This window comes from Mustelus asterias, chromosome 2 (assembly GCF_964213995.1).
Source record: "Mustelus asterias chromosome 2, sMusAst1.hap1.1, whole genome shotgun sequence".
NCBI classification, from domain to species: domain Eukaryota; kingdom Metazoa; phylum Chordata; class Chondrichthyes; order Carcharhiniformes; family Triakidae; genus Mustelus; species Mustelus asterias.
In genome coordinates this window covers 152,957,889-152,979,433 of record NC_135802.1, presented here as the reverse complement: position 1 = coordinate 152,979,433, position 21,545 = coordinate 152,957,889, and the positions used below count along the sequence as shown (strand labels likewise).

The 21,545-nt window shown below is 42.6% G+C and overlaps 2 protein-coding genes across 4 annotated transcripts in view; both read right to left on the bottom strand.

Annotated features, from left to right (window-relative positions):
* clptm1l (CLPTM1 like) overlaps nt 1-648 on the bottom strand; it is a 32,802-nt gene extending 32,154 nt beyond the window's left edge. The window contains exon 1 of one of the 2 annotated variants that reach the window (XM_078198631.1): nt 568-648. The gene's annotated coding sequence lies outside the window, so the exon portion shown is untranslated. The remainder of the gene's footprint in view (nt 1-567) is intronic. The other variant, XM_078198640.1, reaches the window with a different exon arrangement.
* Nucleotides 649-15,388: 14,740 nt separating this feature from the next.
* The window catches only part of LOC144479687 (MARVEL domain-containing protein 3-like), a 39,708-nt gene continuing 33,551 nt past the window's right edge, over nt 15,389-21,545 (bottom strand). For both annotated transcript variants that reach the window (XM_078198717.1, XM_078198725.1), the window contains exon 4: nt 15,389-17,970. In XM_078198717.1, the coding sequence (XP_078054843.1) occupies nt 17,279-17,970 (692 nt within the window). In that variant the 3' untranslated portion in view covers nt 15,389-17,278. The remainder of the gene's footprint in view (nt 17,971-21,545) is intronic.

Genomic DNA, 21,545 nt, shown 5'->3' with positions numbered 1-21,545 from the left:
CAGTGAGACCCCGCCACTCTAACACACTCACTGTGTCAGTGAGACCCCGCCACTCTAACACACACTGTGTCAGTGAGACCCCGCCACTCTCACTCACAGTGTCAGTGAGACCCCACCACTCTCACTCACACTGTCAGTGAGACCCCGCCACTCTCACTCACACTGTGTCAGTGAGACCCCGCCACTCTCACTCACACTGTGTCAGTGAGACCCCGCCACTCTAACACACTCACTGTGTCAGTGAGACCCCGCCACTCTAACACACTCACTGTGTCAGTGAGACCCCGCCACTCTAACACACACTGTGTCAGTGAGACCCCGCCACTCTCACTCACACTGTGTCAGTGAGACCCCGCCACTCTCACTCACACTGTGTCAGTGAGACCCCGCCACTCTCACTCACACTGTGTCAGTGAGACCCCGCCACTCTAACCCACACTGTGTCAGTGAGACCCCGCCACTCTAACCCACACTGTGTCAGTGAGACCCCGCCACTCTAACCCACACTGTGTCAGTGAGACCCCGCCAGTCTAACACTCACAGTCAGTGAGACCCCGCCACTCTCACTCACACTGTCAGTGACTCTGTCACTCTTTCAGCTTCTCCATTGCTGCCTTCCGCCCGGAACTGACGTCACCGGCACGCGCCGCCGGAAGTGGAGAAGCGCGCGGACATCGCGAACGACGGTTCGGATTCAAACCGGAGCGCGCGGGCCCCGCCCCCAACCCCAACCCCAACCCCCCCCCCCCCCCCAACCCCAACCCCCCCCCCCCCCCCAACCCCAACCCCCCCCCCCCCCCATCACCCAAAAGCGTCCTCTCCCCAACCCCTCCCCCCACCCCCAAATTCTTCCCCCTCCCCCAAATTCCTCCCCCCACCCCTCCCCCAAAATCCCCCCCCACCCCTACCCCCAAAATCCCCCCCTCACAAAATCCTCCCCCCACCCCTCCCCCAAAATCCCCCCTCCCACCCCCACAATCCTCCCCCCCACCCTCCCCCCAAAATCCCCCCCCCACCCCTACCCCCAAAATCCCCCCCTCACAAAATCCTCCCCCACCCCTCCCCCAAAATCCCCCCCACCCCTCCCCCAAAATCCCCCCTCCCACCCCCACAATCCTCCCCCCCACCCCTACCCCCAAAATCCCCCCCCTCACAAATTCCTCCCCCCACCGCTCCCCCAAAATCCCCCCTCCCACCCCCACAATCCTCCCCCCCACCCCTACCCCCAAAATCCCCCCCTCACAAATTCCTCCCCCCACCCCTCCCCCAAAATCCCCCCTCCCACCCCCACAATCCTCCCCCCCCACCCCTACCCCCAAAATCCCCCCCCTCACAAATCCCCCCTCCCACCCCCACAATCCTCCCCCCCTCACAAAATCCTCCCCCACCCCTCCCCCAAAATCCCCCCTCACAAATTCCTCCTCCCACCCCCACAATCCTCCCTCCCACCCCCACAATCCTCCCTCCCACCCCCACAATCCTCCCCCCCACCCCTACAATCCTCCCCCCCACCCCTACCCCCACAATACTCCCCCCCACCCCTACCCCCACAATACTCCCTCCCACCCCCACAATCCTCCCTCCCACCCCCACAATCCTCCCTCCCACCCCCACAATCCTCCCCCCCCACCCCTACAATCCTCCCCCCCCACCCCTACAATCCTCCCCCCCCCCACCCCTACAATCCTCCCCCCCCCCACCCCTACAATCCTCCCCCCCCCACCCCTACAATCCTCCCCCCCCCACCCCTACAATCCTCCCCCCCCCACCCCTACAATCCTCCCCCCCCACCCCTACAATCCTCCCCCCCCCACCCCTACCCCCAAAATCCCCCCCCTCACAAATTCCTCCCCCCACCGCTCCCCCAAAATCTTCCCCCCCACCCCTACCCCCAAAATCCTCCCCCCCACCCCTACCCCCAAAATCCTCCCCCCCACCCCTACCCCCAAAATCCTCCCCCCCACCCCTACCCCCAAAATCCTCCCCCTCACCCCCTCACAAAATCCTCCCCTCACCGCTCTGCCAAAATCCTGCCTCCACCACTTCCCCAACATCTTCCCCTCACCTCGCTCTCCCCCCAAATTCTCCCTTCACACCTCCCCCCACTCCTCCCAGAGGTCCTGCAGGAAAAGAAAATGGTGAATGGTTCCGAGCAGACTGTCCAATGCATTTGGCAGAATGCCTCACTGTGGGAACTTGCAGTCGAGCACAATATGTAGCTTGGCTGATGGTGGGAAGAGCCCTCCCCATCAGATTGTAAGTGTAGTGAGGCACCTCAGGGGGTCACGCACTGTTTAACATGCCTCAAATTTGAACTCTTGTTTAATATACATTGATAAATTTTATAAATTAAGTATATTTTAGAAGAAAAGAGTGCAAGGTGTGATGACGGTGATGAGAAGGGTGCTCCCCATCAGATATTCCTCTATGCCTGAGGTCTCACGCCTTCTGCATGTTGCCCTCAGTGTGTCTGCAGAAGGGAAGGGACGATTGCCCACCTCCTGGATTGTTGCTTTGCAAAGCAAAGAGATGCAGAGATTTTTGTCAAGATTCATTCCCCAGCAGCTCCATAACGCAGAACTCTACTGTCTGGGCTCATCAACTGCTGCTGGATGACCATCAACTTGCCAAAAGACACTTTGGTTGCCCAAAACTTCCAGTACAAAGAGCTCTCCATGCCCAAATGTTGCAGACTGATAGATTTCCAAGATCCAGGACTCCGTGCTGAGGGACATGCATCCGGCAAACCCACTGACTGCCAAATAGTTTAATTAAAAATAAATTCAGAGAAGTTCACACATTGAACTATTTTGGCAGTTTAACCTCCACCAGCTCTTAGCTAGCTATAGCTAAGTTTAAGTTGATTTACTAATGGCACAAATAGGCTTACATTAACAGTGTACGGAAGTTACTGTGAAAATCCCCGAGTCACCCCACTCCGGCGCTTGTTCGGGTACACTGAGAGAGAATTCAGCATGGCCGATGCACCTAACCAGCATGTCATTCGGACTGTGAGAAGAAACCGGAGCACCTGGTGAAAAGACATGTAGACACGGGGAGAACATGCAGACGCTGCACAGACGGTGACCCAAGCCAGGAATTGAACCGGGTCCCTGGTGCTGTGAGGCAGCAGTGTTAACCACCGTGCCGCACATAGCTCATTGGTAGCACTCTTGTCTCTGAGTCACTAGGTTCTGTGCTCAAGCCTATGAGTGGGACTTAAATCCAAGAAGCAAGACTGACACTAAAGTACTGCGAGGGTGCTTAGTGGAGGTAATGTCTTTTGAATGAGACATAAAATCAAGGACCCATCTGCCTGCCCCCCATCGGCTGAATGTAAAAGATCCCATGGCACTGTTTGAAAATGTTCCTGTAGAAAGTGAGTAAAGTTTAAGCACAGGGACTATGCATCACACACATGACATCTTTCAGTGAAAAATCAAATATTACAACAGATATGTGAAAATCATTTTATCACTGCAAGGTTAACTTTAAAAATGTTATTTTTTTTCAAATATTTCTTCTCTACTTTTTTTTGGTCCCTGGTCTTTCTCCTATATTCTTTATTTTGTATTTATTTTAAATTCTAAATGCACCTATTTTTAAAAATCCCCAGTGACTCACTGTCAATTTTGGACACTCTTAAATTGGCAGCCAACTAAATCTGGAGGCTGATTTTTTTCAGCTAGTGGTGAGGTAGAACGATGAGGTCAGGTCGAATGCATGATTCATGACATTTTAGAGATTGTATCAAGAGCTCTGAGCTCATGATAACTTCTAAGCTGTTTACACTGGAACGGTTACTGCATTAGTGACAATATGAAGGGTAACTTTCCAATGTACAGTGAAATATGCTTATAAACAAAGAAAACAATCTTTAAGACAACATTTTCCACCAAATGATTTATTGTTACACAAAGAATGATTATAATACCTCATCAAAAGGGGCTTCACATTATCCATCTCTAACAAAATCAGTAATTATTCTGAATGTTTATTAGTGAAGTTCTAAAGTTTTAATACTGAAATAAAGTATAAATGCTTTTTTGCAAATAGGAAATATTCTCTGAACCGTTGTAAATGTCACCAGGGATGTAATGTAACGACCAGAAGTTAACAAACTTGCATGTGGTAGCATACCAATTGCTGAACTTACAGTAAGCAAGATCATAGCACATCGAGTCCAAAACATCAAACCAGTCTGTTCTCCCAACATTAACAATGGTAGGAGTCACAACACATTTGACTGGTACATATTGGCAGATTGTTGATTCGATAACCTGCATTGTAAAATTTGGGCCATAATTTGCTCCATGTCGAGTTTTAAGAACTGAAATTGTGGGCGACTAATCCATAGACAAGCAGTCATTACCACATGCCATTAGGAAGTAAAGGGGCAATTTGCACTAACGTATTTTTTAAATATTAGAAAGTGAATTATATACACTCTGAATCAAATTATATCATAAAATAAAATAGCAGATTATCATGTTTTTTGTTGTTTTTAAAGTTCAACACCTAACAAGCAAAATTAACTAAACATCACGTGGAGTAAAAATAAAAATGACTCTAAAACATAACACATTTCAATGTATGAAGGCTTGTGCAAGTTGCTACATGACTACCTACTAATGGTATTATATCAACCCCTTGCTTTCTCTTCTAATTATTATTTTTGTGCTAAATATAGCAGGTGGGATTTTCCAGCTGCGCTTGCCCCAAGGCCGAAAAATCCCACCCAAGGTCAATGGACCTTTGCATGATCTGTATTCCACTCGCTACGATTCCTGTGGCAGGTGGGACAGGAAAATTCAGCCCCGCATTTCTGAAACTAGAGTTGTAATGGGCCAATTGTGTGTTGTTTTTTAACTTTCCAACTGTCATGCTGACTGGTTTGATTTCAAAATAGTACAAGCAAGATTAAGTCAAACTATCATTGCTGCATCTCTGAAAATTAAAGCAAAACCTACCTGAGACTAGAACTTCAAGATCAGTAAAACTTTCTGTAACACTTCTAACAATTCTGATTCTCACAGTCATTAAGCCAACACAAATACAAAGTGGCAATCATATACTGCAGAACAGTTCACAGCAAAAACATCTACCAATAAATACAATTTAGGAGAGTAAAATTTAGCTCCCACATAAACCAGAGCTTACAAATTCTACATAGTACATGTATGCTTTCTAAATAATTGAAAGGTTGCATCTGCAGCGAGCTAAGAAACACTGAGAAACAAGGCAAAAGTTTGTACCCCAAATTTCCAAACTAACACTCAAAATGTAGCCTACAACTGACTTGGTACTGCAATTTTGATTCTTATTCCCAATGTATTTCAAACCTGATGCTCATCCACTCCATTAATAACTACTTTCTGCCTCTCCCAGGATTAATCAAAAAGCTGACTTTCACAGGCCATTTTTTTCTCTAACAACTTATTTCAAAAAATAATGCAAGTAGCCCTGGTTGAAACAAAAGGAGAAAATGCTGGAAAATCTCAGTAGGTCTGACAGCATCTGTGGAGAGGGAATAGAGCCAACATTTTGAGTCTGGCATCCAGGCTTGAAACATTGGCTCTATTTTCTCTCCACAGATGCTGTCAGACCTGCTGAGATTTTCCAGCATTTTCTGTTTTCGTTCCAGATTCTAGCATCCACAGTATTTTGCATTTAGCACTGGTTGAAAATTGGTTGGTATTAAGAAATGCAAAAGCAAAGCCTCACCAAGTCATTCAAAGGAATCTACTTCTGTCTTGGCACAACTAAACTTTCGAGTAGAACACTTTGCTTGTTTCACTTTTTCAAAAAAAAACCCTACTGTTGCCTTGATGCTTACTTTTATCTCTTTGCTCAAGATGCAATATTTCTCTGGTCCTGCTTATTATGTTATATTCAAAAATAATTATCTGCGCAAAGCATTCTACAACTTGTTGCATTTTAAGTGTCAATCTCCATTCTATAATACTTGTTCAAGTTTCATTTTCCAAATCACCTGCACAGCTGTTTTAGTACAAATACAATGATTAAATCTCAAAATAAGTATATAAAAAAGAAAATAATTATTTTCTCACTAACACTTCGGTTTGCTTAAAAAGCTGTTTGTGTTAGCTCTTTGAGAAATATATATCACAAATATTGTTACTATCCTTTCATTTAAATTATTGTTCAAATAGTGAGTACTAATTGTATTCTAAAACAAAAACAGGCTGGCAAAAGCAAGTGTCTAATACCATGTGCACTTAGAACAGGTTAATGACTTGCACCTAAGTTGCTTGATCTAATTTTCTCTCAGTTTCAGCCATAAATTATTTTCTGCAGCATGTCCCCTCTCTTAAGTCATCAGTACTTAACATTCAAACAGAAATATTCCACAAAATATATCAGCAAACAGGCAAAACTAATGTTAATCATGACTCCTGAAACAGCACGAGTACCAAGGACAAAAGCAGCTCAAAAATTCAGCCATCAAAATGTCATAAATATATAAGACTCAGGTTTGGCAAACTTAACAAAATACAATCCTTCTAACCAAAATACTGGCAAAATGCTGTGTAAAATGGAGACTTAAATAATCAAAATATTATCCCTTCATGAAAAGAATGTGCTGCATATAAAATAAATATTATTAGTTTGGTCAAAAATAATGGTTGGAGCACCATAAAGCAGAATTTCCATTCTGAAAGGATGTATCTGTGTACAACTAAAGCAGAATGGGTGCCAAACTAAATAGTTCCGTTCCTACCAAACTTGTAGTGACTGTTGACTAAGTCTTTTCAGTTATAGTACAGGAAAACAGCGCATTGATAATTCTGACAAGCAGCTAACACAAGGATCAGACATTATCTCGCAGTTTGGCTTTGAACATTCTAATATCTACTGGCATTCCTGCACCGTAACATTGTCAACAATTGAGTGGAACCCAGGTACATGCAATAAGGCGATTTCTGCTACAGTTCCACCAATGTTATGTTCTGCAGCATGAGGAGTCTTTGATTTCGTTATTTTATGATGTTTTCTCATACATTAAAGTGAAAATTCCCCATTTCTTAAATGCAAATTTTGTCAAAAACAAGATGGAAACTATACTTTTAAGATTCTACAGAAGTTAAGTAAAATAAAAAAGTTATCCTGTGCAATTTTAGTCCAGGCTTTGTTCATTCTAATGTTTAAAAAATTCTTAAGCTATCAATCCAACATGCCTGCCAGATTTTTATTCTCTGTCACACTGACAGATTTAACCATATTTTCATCTACTATCGACACATTAGATTCCACCACTTCAAAGAAAAAAGATTCACATTTTTCAGAGGGCATGATCAAAGTTATAGGGCCACTAACATTCTGCATTACTTGACTCTCTTCATCTTGTCTTTTGATTGCATCCTCAGCATACTCATATTCCTTATCAGTCTTCATTGTATCGTTTATGGACTTCTCAAAAGTCTCTGCAGACTGTCCAGAGTTTTCCCTTTCAATTGTTTCCTTTGTGGGTTTTTGTTGATCAGTATGTTCACAGATGTTTGAATCAACTCCTCCAGAGATAATATGTAATTCTACAGTGCATACTTTCTCTTCAGCCACACCCACTGTAGTAGCACATGCAGTATCTTTCTCCATAATCTTAAATATGTTTTCTACTTCAGATGATGCGCTGCTCTGGACACAAGCAGTGGAGCCTAGTGAAGATGGACATTTCTTCACAGGCTCACCGATCTCTTTTCCAACATCTATACTTTCCTCTTCAGTCTGCTGAAGCTGCGATGAGCCCTCTTGGTTAGAATTCTTTTCCTCAACATATTCAGTCTCCCAGTCTTCATGGATTGATGTGTTCTCATTTTTAGCATGTATAGATGATTTTTCTTTAAGGTCAACTGATTTTGATAGCTCTGTGTCATATTCTGCGTCCCAATCTTCTTCAGTGGTAGTTCTTCCAGCAAAGATTGATGTCTTCTCTTTATCTGTAGACTCAATTATTTTGGATCTGCAATTTTCTCCCAAACGTTGATTTGCCTCTTGTTTTGCAGAGCCAGTTTGTCCCCTTCTTTGATGCCAGCTGCCTTCTCCAATTCCTGACCAACGCATTTGTTTGGGTGTTGAGAATTTATCCTGACTAGAGCACCAAGAGTTTTCTTCTTCACTTCTCTTCCTGCTTCTGAAATCTGACCCAAATGTTCTTTCCCTGCTAAAACCACTAATTTTATAGCGATCTCCTGTATCTCCAATCTTATAATTGCTGCTTGAATCATCATTAAACTTTCTTGCAGATCTACCAAAACTCTTGCTTTGCCATTCATGATCATCATTCCGACTACTTTTCCAGTTCCCAGAGGTTCCTTGAAATGAAGTACTTCTGAAATCATTTCCTTTGAAAGTATTCCTTGTTTGATTAAAACCACTTTTGCATCTTTCAGTCCCAGAAGCTTCATCCAAGGTTTGCATTGGTCTGGAAGTATCATCCCATTTCTTTGTGCTTGTTGCAGAGAGTGAAGAGTTAATTTGTTCCCATCTTCTGTCTGAATGAAGAGCCATTTCTCTATTAGCAGTATGCTGATCAGCATAGCTATAATTTTGACTTGGCACCAAGTTTACTGGTCCAGGCTGGTATCCTGTGTTAATGCTTGCTTGATTGGAATAAAATGCATTTGTAGAGTTTTGTTGCTGGGTCAAGTATATGGGTACTGAATTACAGTCAGCTACAATAGGAGTTCCCCCATGACAGGGACAGTAAGTCACAGGGATAGTATTTCTATATGCAGCCATACTACATTGGTTTGCAAAGCATGGTCCCTGGGGCATTATATTGTAAGGGTTCATAAAAGCATGATTTAGCAAATAGGCAAGAGCATCCAAACGCATGGGTATAGTGTTTGAAGATAAACTCCCCATTGTCTGAAGAGATTTTCCGAGTACTGAAGGCTGCAAATCGATTTGATTTGATCCTGCAGGGCTTTGGCTGACTGCTGTATGGTTCTTGATTCCATCAGAGCTCTTCACAGCCTTAGTGTGACTTGTGACTGAGGATATTGGTTTTCTGGTGGTGCTCAACTCCCTGCTGTTCCTTTGACGTTCCTCTTTCTTGCGAAGGTCCATCACTGCAGTTTTGTGATGCGACACAGATTTTGATGTAACAGTTGTCTCAGCAGATGCACTGCTCATAACTGCTTCCCCAGATTTTGTACTAATCAATTCTGCTTCCATTTCACCTTGCACCTTTTGTAAATCTTGAATAGAATCAGGTGGACTGAAATTTTAAAAAAATTACGTTAGGCAGCTATTTGGCATTAATCAACTCCATTCAGAACAGAATTTCATTACCTGAAGGGTTAAAGTTTATTTATTAGTCACAAGTAAGGCTTACATTAACATTGCAATGAAGTTGCCGTGAAACTCCCCGAGTCGCTACATTCCGGCACCTGTTCAGGTCAATGCACCTAATCCAGCACGTCTTTCAGACAGTGGGAGGAAATCGGAGCACCCAGAGGAAATCCACGCAGTCACGGGGAGAACGTGGAAACTCCACACAGACAGTGACCCAAGCCGGGAATTGAACCCGGGTCTCTGGCACTGTGAGACAACAGTGCTAACCACCGTGCTGCCCCAACATTGAGTTACCTTTCTCATAGCTTACATGCAATATGGTTCATTTGATGGAAGTTCATTGCACTATCCATACATTTAAGAGTTTTGTGTGATCACAAGTGGAACACTGAGTATAAACTGCAGAATGAAACTGGACCATGCAGTGAAAAACTAATGTTCTTTTACTTCTGGACACTGGATTCAAAGACAGATTGAATGAAACTCCACTTGCTCAATGAAGCAAAACCTACATATAAAAGTTCGGAGAATTTTAACCCAATTTAAAGCCATTGAAGTCTTCATGAAATAAAATCCCAGTTAAGCAAAATTCGATGCAATATTTATCGGGAATTGCCAAAGGATACTCGATATGAGAAATGCGAAAAAAAAGTTATTATCAAAGCAGTAAGATCTGCCTCTCAAGATGGGAATTAAGCTCCGCTGCCACTACGGACGTGAAATGAAGAGATCCCTATTCCACAATAGCCATGTATTTCACATGTTATTGTCTCATACTTACCTGCGTATCCCACATTTTAAACTGCAAACAGACTTGGTGCATTGAGGGTTGTTTGTAGTTAGTAACTTGCAAGTGTCCATAGTTTCAAGGTGCAACTTGTATATATTACAATACAAAGTTAGTTGAGACTGTCAATCTTTTTTTGCAATGGTCGGTTTCTTGGGGATGTCTCTATTATTAATATCTCAAATGCTCACATTCACATTTAAATCTCTCCATGTTCTCACCCCTCTCTATCTCTATAGCTTCCTCCAGCCTACAACAGTCTGAGGACTTGTGGTCCTTCAACTCCAGCTTTGATTTTGTTTGAAATCATAGAAACCCTACAGTACAGAAAGAAGCCATTAGGCCCATCGAGTCTGCACCGACCACAATCCCACTCAGGCCCTACTCCCATATCCCTACATATTTACCCACTAATCCCTCTAACCTATGCATCTCAGGACACTAAGGGCAATTTTTAGCATAGCCGATCAACCTAACCCGCACATCTTTGGACTGAGAGAGGAAACCGGAGCACCCGGAGGAAACCCATGCAGACACGAGGAGAATGTGCAAACTCCACACAGACAGTGACCCAAGCCGGGAATCGAACCCAGGTCCCTGGAGCTGTGAAGCAGCAGTGCTAACCATTGTGCTACCGTGCCGCCCCACCATTAGTAAATGGCTTCAAAGATATAGACCCTAACTTCTGAACTTACCACCTAACATTTTTGCTACCTCCGCCCCTCTCTTCCTCTCCAAGATCCTCTTTAAAATTTACCTTGATGTCCAAGCTCTTAGTCACATATCCTAATATCTTATTTGGCTTGGTATCAATTTTTGTCAAATAGGCTCCTGTGATACATCTTAGGATGTCAAGGGTATCTACTTCGACTTAGTGGTAACATCTTTATCTCTGAGTCAGTAGGCTGTGGAATCAAGAAACCTGGGCACATAATTTAGGCTGCCATTTTACTGTTAAACTGAGATCATCTGTGCATTCAGATAACCTAACCAACGAAGAATGAAAAACTGATTCCTCATCTGCATCATCAGGTGGTCATCAAAAATCTCATGGCACTAATTGAAGAAGAGCAGGGGAATTATCCTGGCTAATATTTGTTCCTCAACCAAAAGCAAATGATCTCTTCAATGTTGCTTGTGGGAGCTTGTTGTGCACATATTGGCTGCCATGTTTCCTATATTACAACAGTGGCTAAATTTCAACATTCTTAATCGACTCTGAAGCCCTTGGGAAGTCCTGTTGTTTACAAAGTGTGCTAAATAAATGCAAGTCTTTCCTTAAAATAGATTGAGTGATCATTTCTGTCATTGTTTGGGAACCTTGCTGAGTGCAAATTGACTGCTAGTGACACAAAGCTTGGAAATGTAGTAAACAATGAAGAGGGTAGCAGCAGAATACAGGAGGTCGAGGAACGACTGATAAAATGGGAAGACACATGACAATTGAAAATGAATGCAGGGAAATGTGACAGGATGCATTTTGGAAGGAAACAAGGACAATTTGAGCTAAATGGTACAATTTTAAAAGGGGAAGCAGGAACATAGTATATGAACCTGGGGTTTCATATATAAAAATCTTTGAAAGTGGCAGGACAAATTAATAAGATTGTTATAAATAGAGGCACAGAGTACAAAAGAAGGAAAGTTATGCTAAACAATTCAAATCACTGATTGGTTTGGCCTTGAAAGTAGACATTAAAGGTTTAACTTTATTTATTATTGTCACAAGTAGGCTTACATTAACACTGCAATGACGTTACTGTGAAAATCCCCTAGTCGCCACACTCCGGCGCCTGTTCGGGTACACTCAGGGAGAATTTAGCATGGCCAATGCACCAAAACCAGCACGTCTTTTGGATTGTGGGAGGAAACCAGAGCACCCGGAGGAATCCCACGCAGACACAGGGCGAACTTTCACACAGTGACCCAAGCTGGGAATTGAACCTGGGTCCCTGGCAATGCTAACCACTGTGTACCCTAAAAAACAGAAATAGTGGCTATTTTAACTTCGCATTTTGTTTTGGAAGAGGATAAACCAGATCAAACACAGCTTGAAATAGTAAAAATACAAATCCAGATGAAACAGCTTGATTTGGAGAAGGATAGAGAAAAATATAAACTGGAATTGGAAAAAGAAGTTAGTACCTTGAATTAGAGGCTCAAAGTGAAAAGGAAAAGATAGTTTGACTTAAAAAGGGAACGCCTTTGTTCACATTCCTTAAATAGCAGGCATTATTACATTCCTGTTTGTGGGAGTTTGCTATGCATGTTTCCTACATCACAACACTGACTACACTTCAAAAGCACTTCATTGGTTGTGAAGCATTTTGAGTCTTAAATGAAAGATGGGCAAAATTCTGCAGCCTCCCAGCTGTATATTTTCCACCGGTGGGAGGTGGCACATTGTTTGCTAGCGACGGGATTCTCTGGTCCCGCTGCTGTCAATGGGAATTCCCATTGATGTCACCTCATACCAGCAGGAAACCTGCTGGCAGAGATTCCCGTTGCCGTGAATGGCCAGAGAATTCCAGCCATTATGTAAATGCTTCTTTGCTCTCATAGGTGAATTCTCACTCCCTCGGATGTACTGCCTCTCCAGCTAAGTTGTTTGTTCAATGTCAAATGTTTGATAGCTTACAATTTCCTGGATGTTGAGCATGGGAAGACTGAAACTAGCATCTTGTGCCATTCATTTTCTCCCTAGCCACTGTTTCAGGTTGAAATCGGGGGTTTGCTATCTTGGTTTCAAATTCGACTCCAAGCTCAGTTTCCAAATCCATATTCTCTTCATAACAAAGAACTCCAATCTTCCACCTCCTTAATGTCATCTACCTTTCCTCCCTCTTCTTGGTCCATCTGATGCTGAAACCTTCAATCAAGTCTGTTATCTCCAGACTAAACTATTCTGAATGCATACCTGGGCAGCCTCCCTATCTCCAACTCTAATCTTCAACTCACCTAGAACTCTCTTGCCTGCATTCTATCCTCCCCATATCCACCATTCCAGTCCTAGCTGACTCACAGCAACTCCCAATTCACCATATTTAAAGCTCAGATTTTAATCTCTTCATGGTCTTGCGTTTTTCAAACTTTTTAACCTTTGGTAATCCCTCCTAATACTTGCTGCTTTGGCCCAGCACCCATATTTCATGTGACTATGCTTTTGAGAAACACTTTGGAACATATTTAAAGACACCAACCAATTGAAAGTTGTACGTTTTGGACAATAGATTTGCTTTTGTTGGAGACAGAAATATTTCAGTTTTAAAAATCCTGTAGTGTACTTTCTCCATCTTTTCCTTTTTAACACTACCAGCGACATACTTTGTGGATCAAACCTTACTGCTAAAGCCTTGCTATGATGATTTGCATAATTTCTTCTCTTCCCAACTCCATCCAAACATTGCCACCACCATCCAACCAACTCCCAAACCCGGCTAACCTCACGTTTTATCTCATGTGAGGTAAAGACAATCAATTCTCACTTTATGTTTGAAAATAAGAGTCTGAAAATGGGGAATGTGCGTCACATATTTACAGCTTCAGGCCACATTTTAGTGCAAAATCATTCTCCCTCTTTCTACTTGAAGAACCTTTAACAAAAAATCCTCGTTTTTCACAAATTTTGCAATTTTGAGACTGGCAAGCATTCTAGGTAAATCTGATTAAGACAGTGTGTGCTGTGTTTCTAATCCATCCAGCTTTCTTTTGGAGACGATTGTTGCATTTAAACACTAGAAGAATCTTATCGTCGTCACTTTTTTCTGAAAATGTCATCACTTTATAATCGACCAAGATCCCCCGCCCCGCCCAAAACTCAGCGCCTCGTCCACGCCTCAATATAACTTCAATTGAAAGCTACTTCTAGGTCCGAATGTTAGGATTTCCTCTCCCCATTTTCTGCGATTCGTTTAGTTTTTTTTGTTTCAGAATAATTATTACCCTTCTTTAAAGTTTGCAATCTCTCCATCTTCCAGTTCCATCTTCTCCTGCGACTCTCTTGCTCGCTCACCACCTCACCTTCGTTTTCCCACCTGCTCCTCAAAACCCGGGGGCTGAACAAAAAGATAGATGGTCGCATTTGTTTGGCTAAAACCAGGCGAGAAAGTAGTCCCCCAATCGACTGTCCACTTGTATAAAATCAGCTACACCTCTGAACAAGTGTTTCAGGTTTTAAAGGATCCCACTTTCAGAGTATATTCGCGTTTGTTTGTGCCTACAAGGCTTACCTGTGTTGGAAAACACATTTTAATTGGTGTTCCTGCAGCATTTACCGCTCCTGTATCGACCCACAGTTTAGCTCTCCGCCAAATAAGATCTGTTAACTTATTTTTGGTTCCATCAGTTTTTCAGTCCATCATTTTTCCAGAATACTCCGATTTTCCTTCCATCACAGGATCTGGCTATTGAACACATGGGGACCTCGTCTCAAACCCTAACAGATACCCATTCCTCTTGTAAAGAAATACTTTGGCATCCATTCTGAAATTCCTGAATCTGTACCCTCCTGAATTTCTGCCCTGGTTTGGCTGTAAGTAGAGGTACAAATTCACATTTCGGTCCCATTTCAATATGGATAAAGTGCTTACTCACTCCAAGATGGGTCTAGTCAGGTCATCATGCATTGGTTTTTGACCAGACAGTTGTCACCCCTGTAAAGTGTTTTTTTCCCAATTGCATTCCAATCCAAATGGACAAGCCCTGCCACTATAAAATGTGTTTGTAATATTCTTTTTGATTAAATGTTCTTTTCCACACGGTGGTTAGCACTACTGCCTCACAGCACCAGGGACCCAGGTTTGACTCCGGCTTTGGTCACTGTCTGTGTGGAGTTTGCAGTTTCTGTGTGTGCGTTTCCTCCAGGTGCTCTGGTTTCTTCCCACAGTCCAAAGATTTGCAGGTTAGGTTGATTGGCCATGCTAAAATTGACCCTAGTGTCAGGGGGATTAGCAGGGTAAATGTGTGGGGTTATGGGAATAGGGCCTGGGTGGGATTATGGTTGGTACAAAATTGATGGGCCAAATGGCCTCCTTCTGTACCGTCGGGATTCTATAATTCTATTCTATTATTCATTCAATTCCTCAATTCAGCATGTTGACTCTCAACAAAATTGATGCATTGAAAGTGTGGATGGCCACATGCTCAAGATGGCATCTCAGGCAACAACATTCTTTTGGATAATTTACACACAGAGGTTGAAAAAAATGAGAAAACCGATACTTTCTCTCATCAGATTCTCAGTTTGATCCACTCAATTGCCAGGAACACAAATGAAACGCATACTTCAGAAATTCAGTTTATTTAAAAATATTCTCAAGACAATCTTAAGAAATTTAAGCCTCATGCAAATGAAGATAGGATATAAAACCAAGTATTTTACTGTACATGTGATGTATTAGGTTCCATTTCATTTACAGCCAGAGTTCCTCACAAAGCAATTTCCATTGATCTCAATCTGTAAATTTGCTGTATCATGATTATTCCTTCCAGTAGCAAGCACACTACATACCTTCAGAAAATGTACCACTTCGGTATTGGATTAATGTGATCTTTGCAGCTCTTGCAATATAATTTGCTTAATATATTTTTGAAAATCTTTAATGATGAGGGTAGGAACTGACTGAAAAACCTACAACACTGGACAGAAGAGAATGAGTGAAGCTTGAGCTATTCAACACTAACCCAAATTCACAATGCATAGGCATGAACACTGGACATCGTACCATCCCATTGCCACCACTCAGTGATGGACAGCAGATTAATTGAACCACGTGACTTGATGAGCAACATTCAGCTTTGATTTTCTCGATTTGTGTAAAGGAGTATCATGCCATCAATAGCATGTAAAATTTTCAAAACTTTGCAAAACTATCATCTTCCAATTAGCTTGGATTGGTATTAAACACATGGGGACAAATTTTACTGTCCCATCCGTTAGGGAATTGGAGCAGGCAAGGAGTGGACCATGGAAAGGTCTGTTGACTTTGGGCGGGATTTTCCAGTTTCAGGGCAAGCAAGACTGGAAAATCCCACCCATGGTTGCAGTCATTGCCTTGATGTTAATATGGAAAGAAATTGTAACTGTTTTAAAATAATATTTAGATTATAAATCTTCAGTTTTACAATTTACTTTTTAAAAATACATTTTTCCAGCATGTTAAATGGAACTATTTAAAATATTTTTGTTTCAGCTTGGTAGCATTTAGTTCCGCGAGTTACCTTCCAGTATCTCAGCCAGGTCATTATTCACACATGAGCTTTAACTTGTGCCAGCTAACCAAGCCTGATGGTGTTCTTGCTTAACATCCACATGCGCACACCTCTGCGAATGTTACTGGAGGGCTACCTTCAGAAGTGGAAACTCTAATGGAATTTCTTTTTCCTAACCCTGGGATGCTGGCCAGTTTTAGTTTTCTTTCTCTCAAATCAATTCCTGTAACAAAAGGCTTGTCTTATGAAAAAAGGTTGAACAGGTTGGGCCTATACACATTGGAGTTTAGAAGAATGAACAGGTTGGGCCTATACTCACTGGAGTTTAGAAGAATGAGAGGTAATCTTCCTAGGGTATAGTTTTAAGTTTATTTATTTGTGTCACAAGTAGGCTTACATTAACACTGCAGTGAAGTTACTGTGAAAATCCCCTAGTGAAACTCCGGTGCCTGTTTGGGCACACTAAGGGAGAATTTAGTATGGCCAATGCACCTAACCAGCACATCTTTTGGACGGGTATAGGGTATATAGGGTTGATAGGATAGATACTGAGAGGATGTTTCCAGTCATGAGGGGACTGGAACTAGGAGACACACATTTTAAGAATAAGGAGGTCTCCCCTTTAAGACAGAGATGAGGTGAATTTCTTTCTCTCAGAGAGTCGTTGGAGGCTGGGTCATTTAATTTATTTGAGGCAGAGCTAGACAGATTTTTCATAGGCATAGGCGACGTGGATTACTGGGGGAAGACAGGAAAGTAGAACTGGGACCACCAAGATGGTGGAGCAGGCTGGAGGGGCCGAATTACTTCTGCTCCTTGTGTTATGTCTGATGTCCACTACCACAGATGATATCAAGTAACACAACACTGATCAGTGATTGAGTATGGCACCTTCATGGCTGATTGGATCACTAGCTAAACCTTGAGACACTGGGGAAACAAAATATACTTGAGTTAACTATTTTACATAAGAGTCGTAAGCTGTTGTTCACCGTTATTCCCCCGATGGTTTGTAGGCTCTTTATATTCAACATCCTCAAAGTCGTGGTGGATTGCATTGTCCCCATACATATCTTTCATAATTTCCTTCAGCGTTCTCAGTGTCAGAAAACTGAAAACGGCACTTGCGCAATACAAGCAAGCAGAAATCAAGCCAAATAAAGCAACGGCAGCATCTCCCCCCTGAACATCACAATTCATAAAGGTGTAACCACGGCCGGCATACAAACGGTTTCTTAATCTACAGACTTCTGTACTGTTTACGGTAATAATAAGATGCAAGTACAGTCCAACGCCCACTATGTACCCGACACAGGCAAGAATATTGAACACAAATTCGGCTATGAGAATTTTTGGGGAAAGGCGGTGAAGAGGTTTAGCACCGGCCACTAAAAAGAGAATGGTGAGAGAACCTGCAACGATGCTAAAAACTACCCCCGCGTAGACTCCAGGGGTTCTCATTTGGCTAAATTGCATGTCGAGGTCCCGGACCTGCTGAAGCTCCGTGCCTTGGAAAGGGCTGTACGCTGAGTCAATGCTAAAAGCACCCGCCCCAAGTCCTCCCATGGAGGTGTAGCCAGATATCGCTGCTTGCGATGCTGCCACGCAGATCAGGACCATGAGATTGGTTGTTATCTCAGTGAACTGCAAGACACCTGTAAACAAAACACAAAGATTTTAAAACCATGCAATCACACAATAACTATGCATTTTGTGAAAGTTAAATTATTTCCTCACAATCCACTGGGTGTTGTGGAGGGATGGGGGGGGGGGGGAACTATGGTGAAGGCTGATTTCACTTGCCACTTGTAGTGTAGTTTGGATTTTGGGGTCGGACAGAGAGAGCATATGTCCCCTTTTCTTCGTGCTCTGCCCCCGTCCAACCCTTGTTGCCCCCTGTGATGCCTAGGAGTTTGTAGCCAGGGTGAGAGTCAGCATTAGGATTTGTGCCTATTGTGGCTACAACACATGGGGTTAGGGCCTCAATCCTATTTTCACTGATGGGAGGAGAAGGAAAACTTTCATCCCAAATATCCCAGCTAAAGTTTAAGTTTATTTATTAGTGTCACAAGAAGGCTTACATTAACGCTGCAATGAAGTTACTGTGAAAATCCCCTAGTCGTCACACTCTGGTGCCTGTTCGGGCACACTGAGGGAGAATTTAGCATGGCCAATGCGTCTAACCAGCATGTCTTTTGGACTGAGAGAGGAAACCGGAGCACCCGGAGGAAACCCAAGCAGACATGGGGGGGAGAACGTGCGGATTCCGCACACAGTGACCCAAGCTGGGAATCAAACCCGTGTCCTTGACACTGTGAGGCCTCAGTGCTAACCACTGTGCCAGCCATGGATCAGATTACCATCCCACTGGGACAAAAACAAGAATGACCTATGAATGGTTCTGGGGTAACTGATGTCAAGAGGCAGCAGCTCATGTGATATTGGGTGAGACTTGAAGTTGGACTCGTTTACACCTGAAAGCAACTTTACAATGTTATTTAAAGTTTTTATTCACAAATAAAATATTCCAAATTTAAATAATGATTATAACAAGTAAGGGACATTTCGCATATCTGGAAAGTAAAAAAAACTTGTATAAACAGTCTTGAATTGGCAGTACATTTTACTGACTCTCGTCATAAGAAATCCTCAATTCTTCAAAACAGAAATTCTGAAGCACAATAAATATGAATGAAAGGATACAGACAAAGAAAAGCCTAACAGGAAACAAAATCCAGAGGCAGAAGTACAAAAATTTAGCTTTGACAATATTATTTCGAAGCTAATTTTATTGTTATTTCCTTAAAAAGAAAGTGGAAGGCAATTAATAGTTTCTTTCTATGATCGGCCATTTGGTCATGTTTAATGAATCAATAATCTTTTTGGATGGTGTGTAAGCATGCATGGGGAGCCTGAAAATGTGATTCAAATTACACATAGCTCATTACTTTTGTATTTCTTAACATCTATTAAACAGTTTGATGAATGCAAGCAAAATATGTCCATTTGTAGACCCCACTGATCATAGAATCACAGAAGCCCTACAATGCAGAAGGCGGCCAGTTGGCCCATCGAGTCCGCACAGACCACAATCCCACCCAGGCCCCATCCCCATAATCCCACTGATCCACCCCGTTAGTCCCCCGACACTTGGGTGAATTTAGCATGGCCAATCAACCTAACCCACACATCTTTGGACTGTGGGGGGAAACCGGAGCATCTGGAGGAAACCCTCGCAGACATGGGGAGAATGTGCAAACTCCACACAGACAGTCATCCGAGGCTGGATTTGAACCCCGATCCCTGGTGCTGTGAGGCAGCAATGGTAACCACCGTGCCGCCCATAAAAACTGATGTTTTTACGTGATTGTTTAAACATCAACCTCCTGGAACTGGTTAATATTTGCCAATGAAGTCTCCCAAACGGTTGACTAGATGATTGATGATGTGTTTACATGGTTTAGTAGCTCATTCAAGCCAGTGGATAAACAGATTCAAAAATTTAGTTTGATAAAACGTATTTGTTGACAATAGCTTTCAATAGAGTTTCAAAGTTAGTCAACTTTTCGGTAAATTGTTCATGTATGAAATGAGTGCCACTAAGCTGAGAACTTGGGTGACAAAAAAAAGACCCACATTATAAATGTTGTTGTGATTGATCACACATGCAAGGCCAGCATGAGAACAAATTCAACACTAAGAGTGACAGATTTTCATCATAGAAAAAATATCATTGCCCACTGATGCTAGAACAAATTATGTGGACGCTGGATTAGATCATCAACCTGAAATGATAACCTTTTTTACAAATAACAGCAAGCTGTAGATTGTTGAGCTGATAAAGTCAGCATGGTTCTTCAGAGATTAAAAGTAACCTGTTATTTAATTCCAACCACTCACTTTTGGGAGGTCTTATTGGGCAGTGGATAGTATCCCTGAACTTATGAGCCTGAGGTTCTCGGTTCAAATCCCAGCCCAAGACATGATGGTCCAGGAAGATGTGGTCCACAATGTGGCCAATATGTGGAGTACGGACCTGCAAATCCATCCAACACATGCCCACGGCAAGTGCTAAGAGTGAGAGAGATACCTGGTCAGCTATGTGACGGCAGCACAGTGGCTAGCACTGCTGCCTCACAGCGCCTAGCACTGCTGCCTTACAGCACCAGGGACCCGGGTTCAATTCCAGCCTCGGGTCTGTTTGGAGTTTGCAGGTTCTCCCAGTGTCTGCGTGGGTTTCCTCCGGATGCTCCGGTTTCTTCCCACAGTCCAAAGATGTGCAGGTTATGTGGATTGGCTATGCTAAATTACCCCTTAATGTCCCAAGATGTGTAGGGTAGGGGATTAGCAGGGTAAATACGTGGGGCTACAAGGATAGGGCCTGGTTGGGATGTTCTGATGGAGAGTCGGTGCAGACTCGATGGGCCAAATGGCCTCCTTTGGTACTGTGGGGATTCTATGGAAGAACGTTGAAGCATTTACCATCATGATCCAGGTCACAACATGCAATGTGCAGGTCACCACAGCAACCCAGACTTCCTGAGTGAACTGTAATTCACCACCATTCACACTTTTGGACTTGTGATTTTGGCTTTATGTAAATATTCCGGGGTTATTCCATTTCATGTTATTAGTAAAAATATATTTCAATTCCATTTTTTGAATTCAGTCACTATTTTCAATACTTTTGTTGTATTGGCAACAAGATATTTGGAGGAATTAGTACCCAGCAGGTTGAATACGACTACTTTCACTCTTCTTAGCTCTTGCAATAATGTCTAAACATAAGGCAACAATGTGCATTCTTCGTCCAGTTTTTAATAATAGATGCAGTAAAGAATGCTTTTAAAAAAGGGAAAATAAACAATTTATTTTCTTAAATGAATTACAGCGTGAAGTTAAAGTACAAAATTTCACCCAAAAATATTCATTTATGATTTGTTCTGAAATGAACTTTAAAACATGTCTATCCCCTCTGTCCCAATCAACATTGTTATTGCAAAAAATAAATGCATCTTTGAAGTCAAACTAATTTTCATGCCATATTTTACAGTTTACATTAAACGTTGGATTTGTTATTCTATTTGTAGAGTGCAGACACATTTTTCTTTGTGGCATATAATAACCTTTTTAACATTTTATTTTGTACTACTGCACCTCATAGTGGTATGCATTGTTCCATCTGGAACATAGAACATAGAACATTACAGCGCAGAACAGGCCCTTCGGC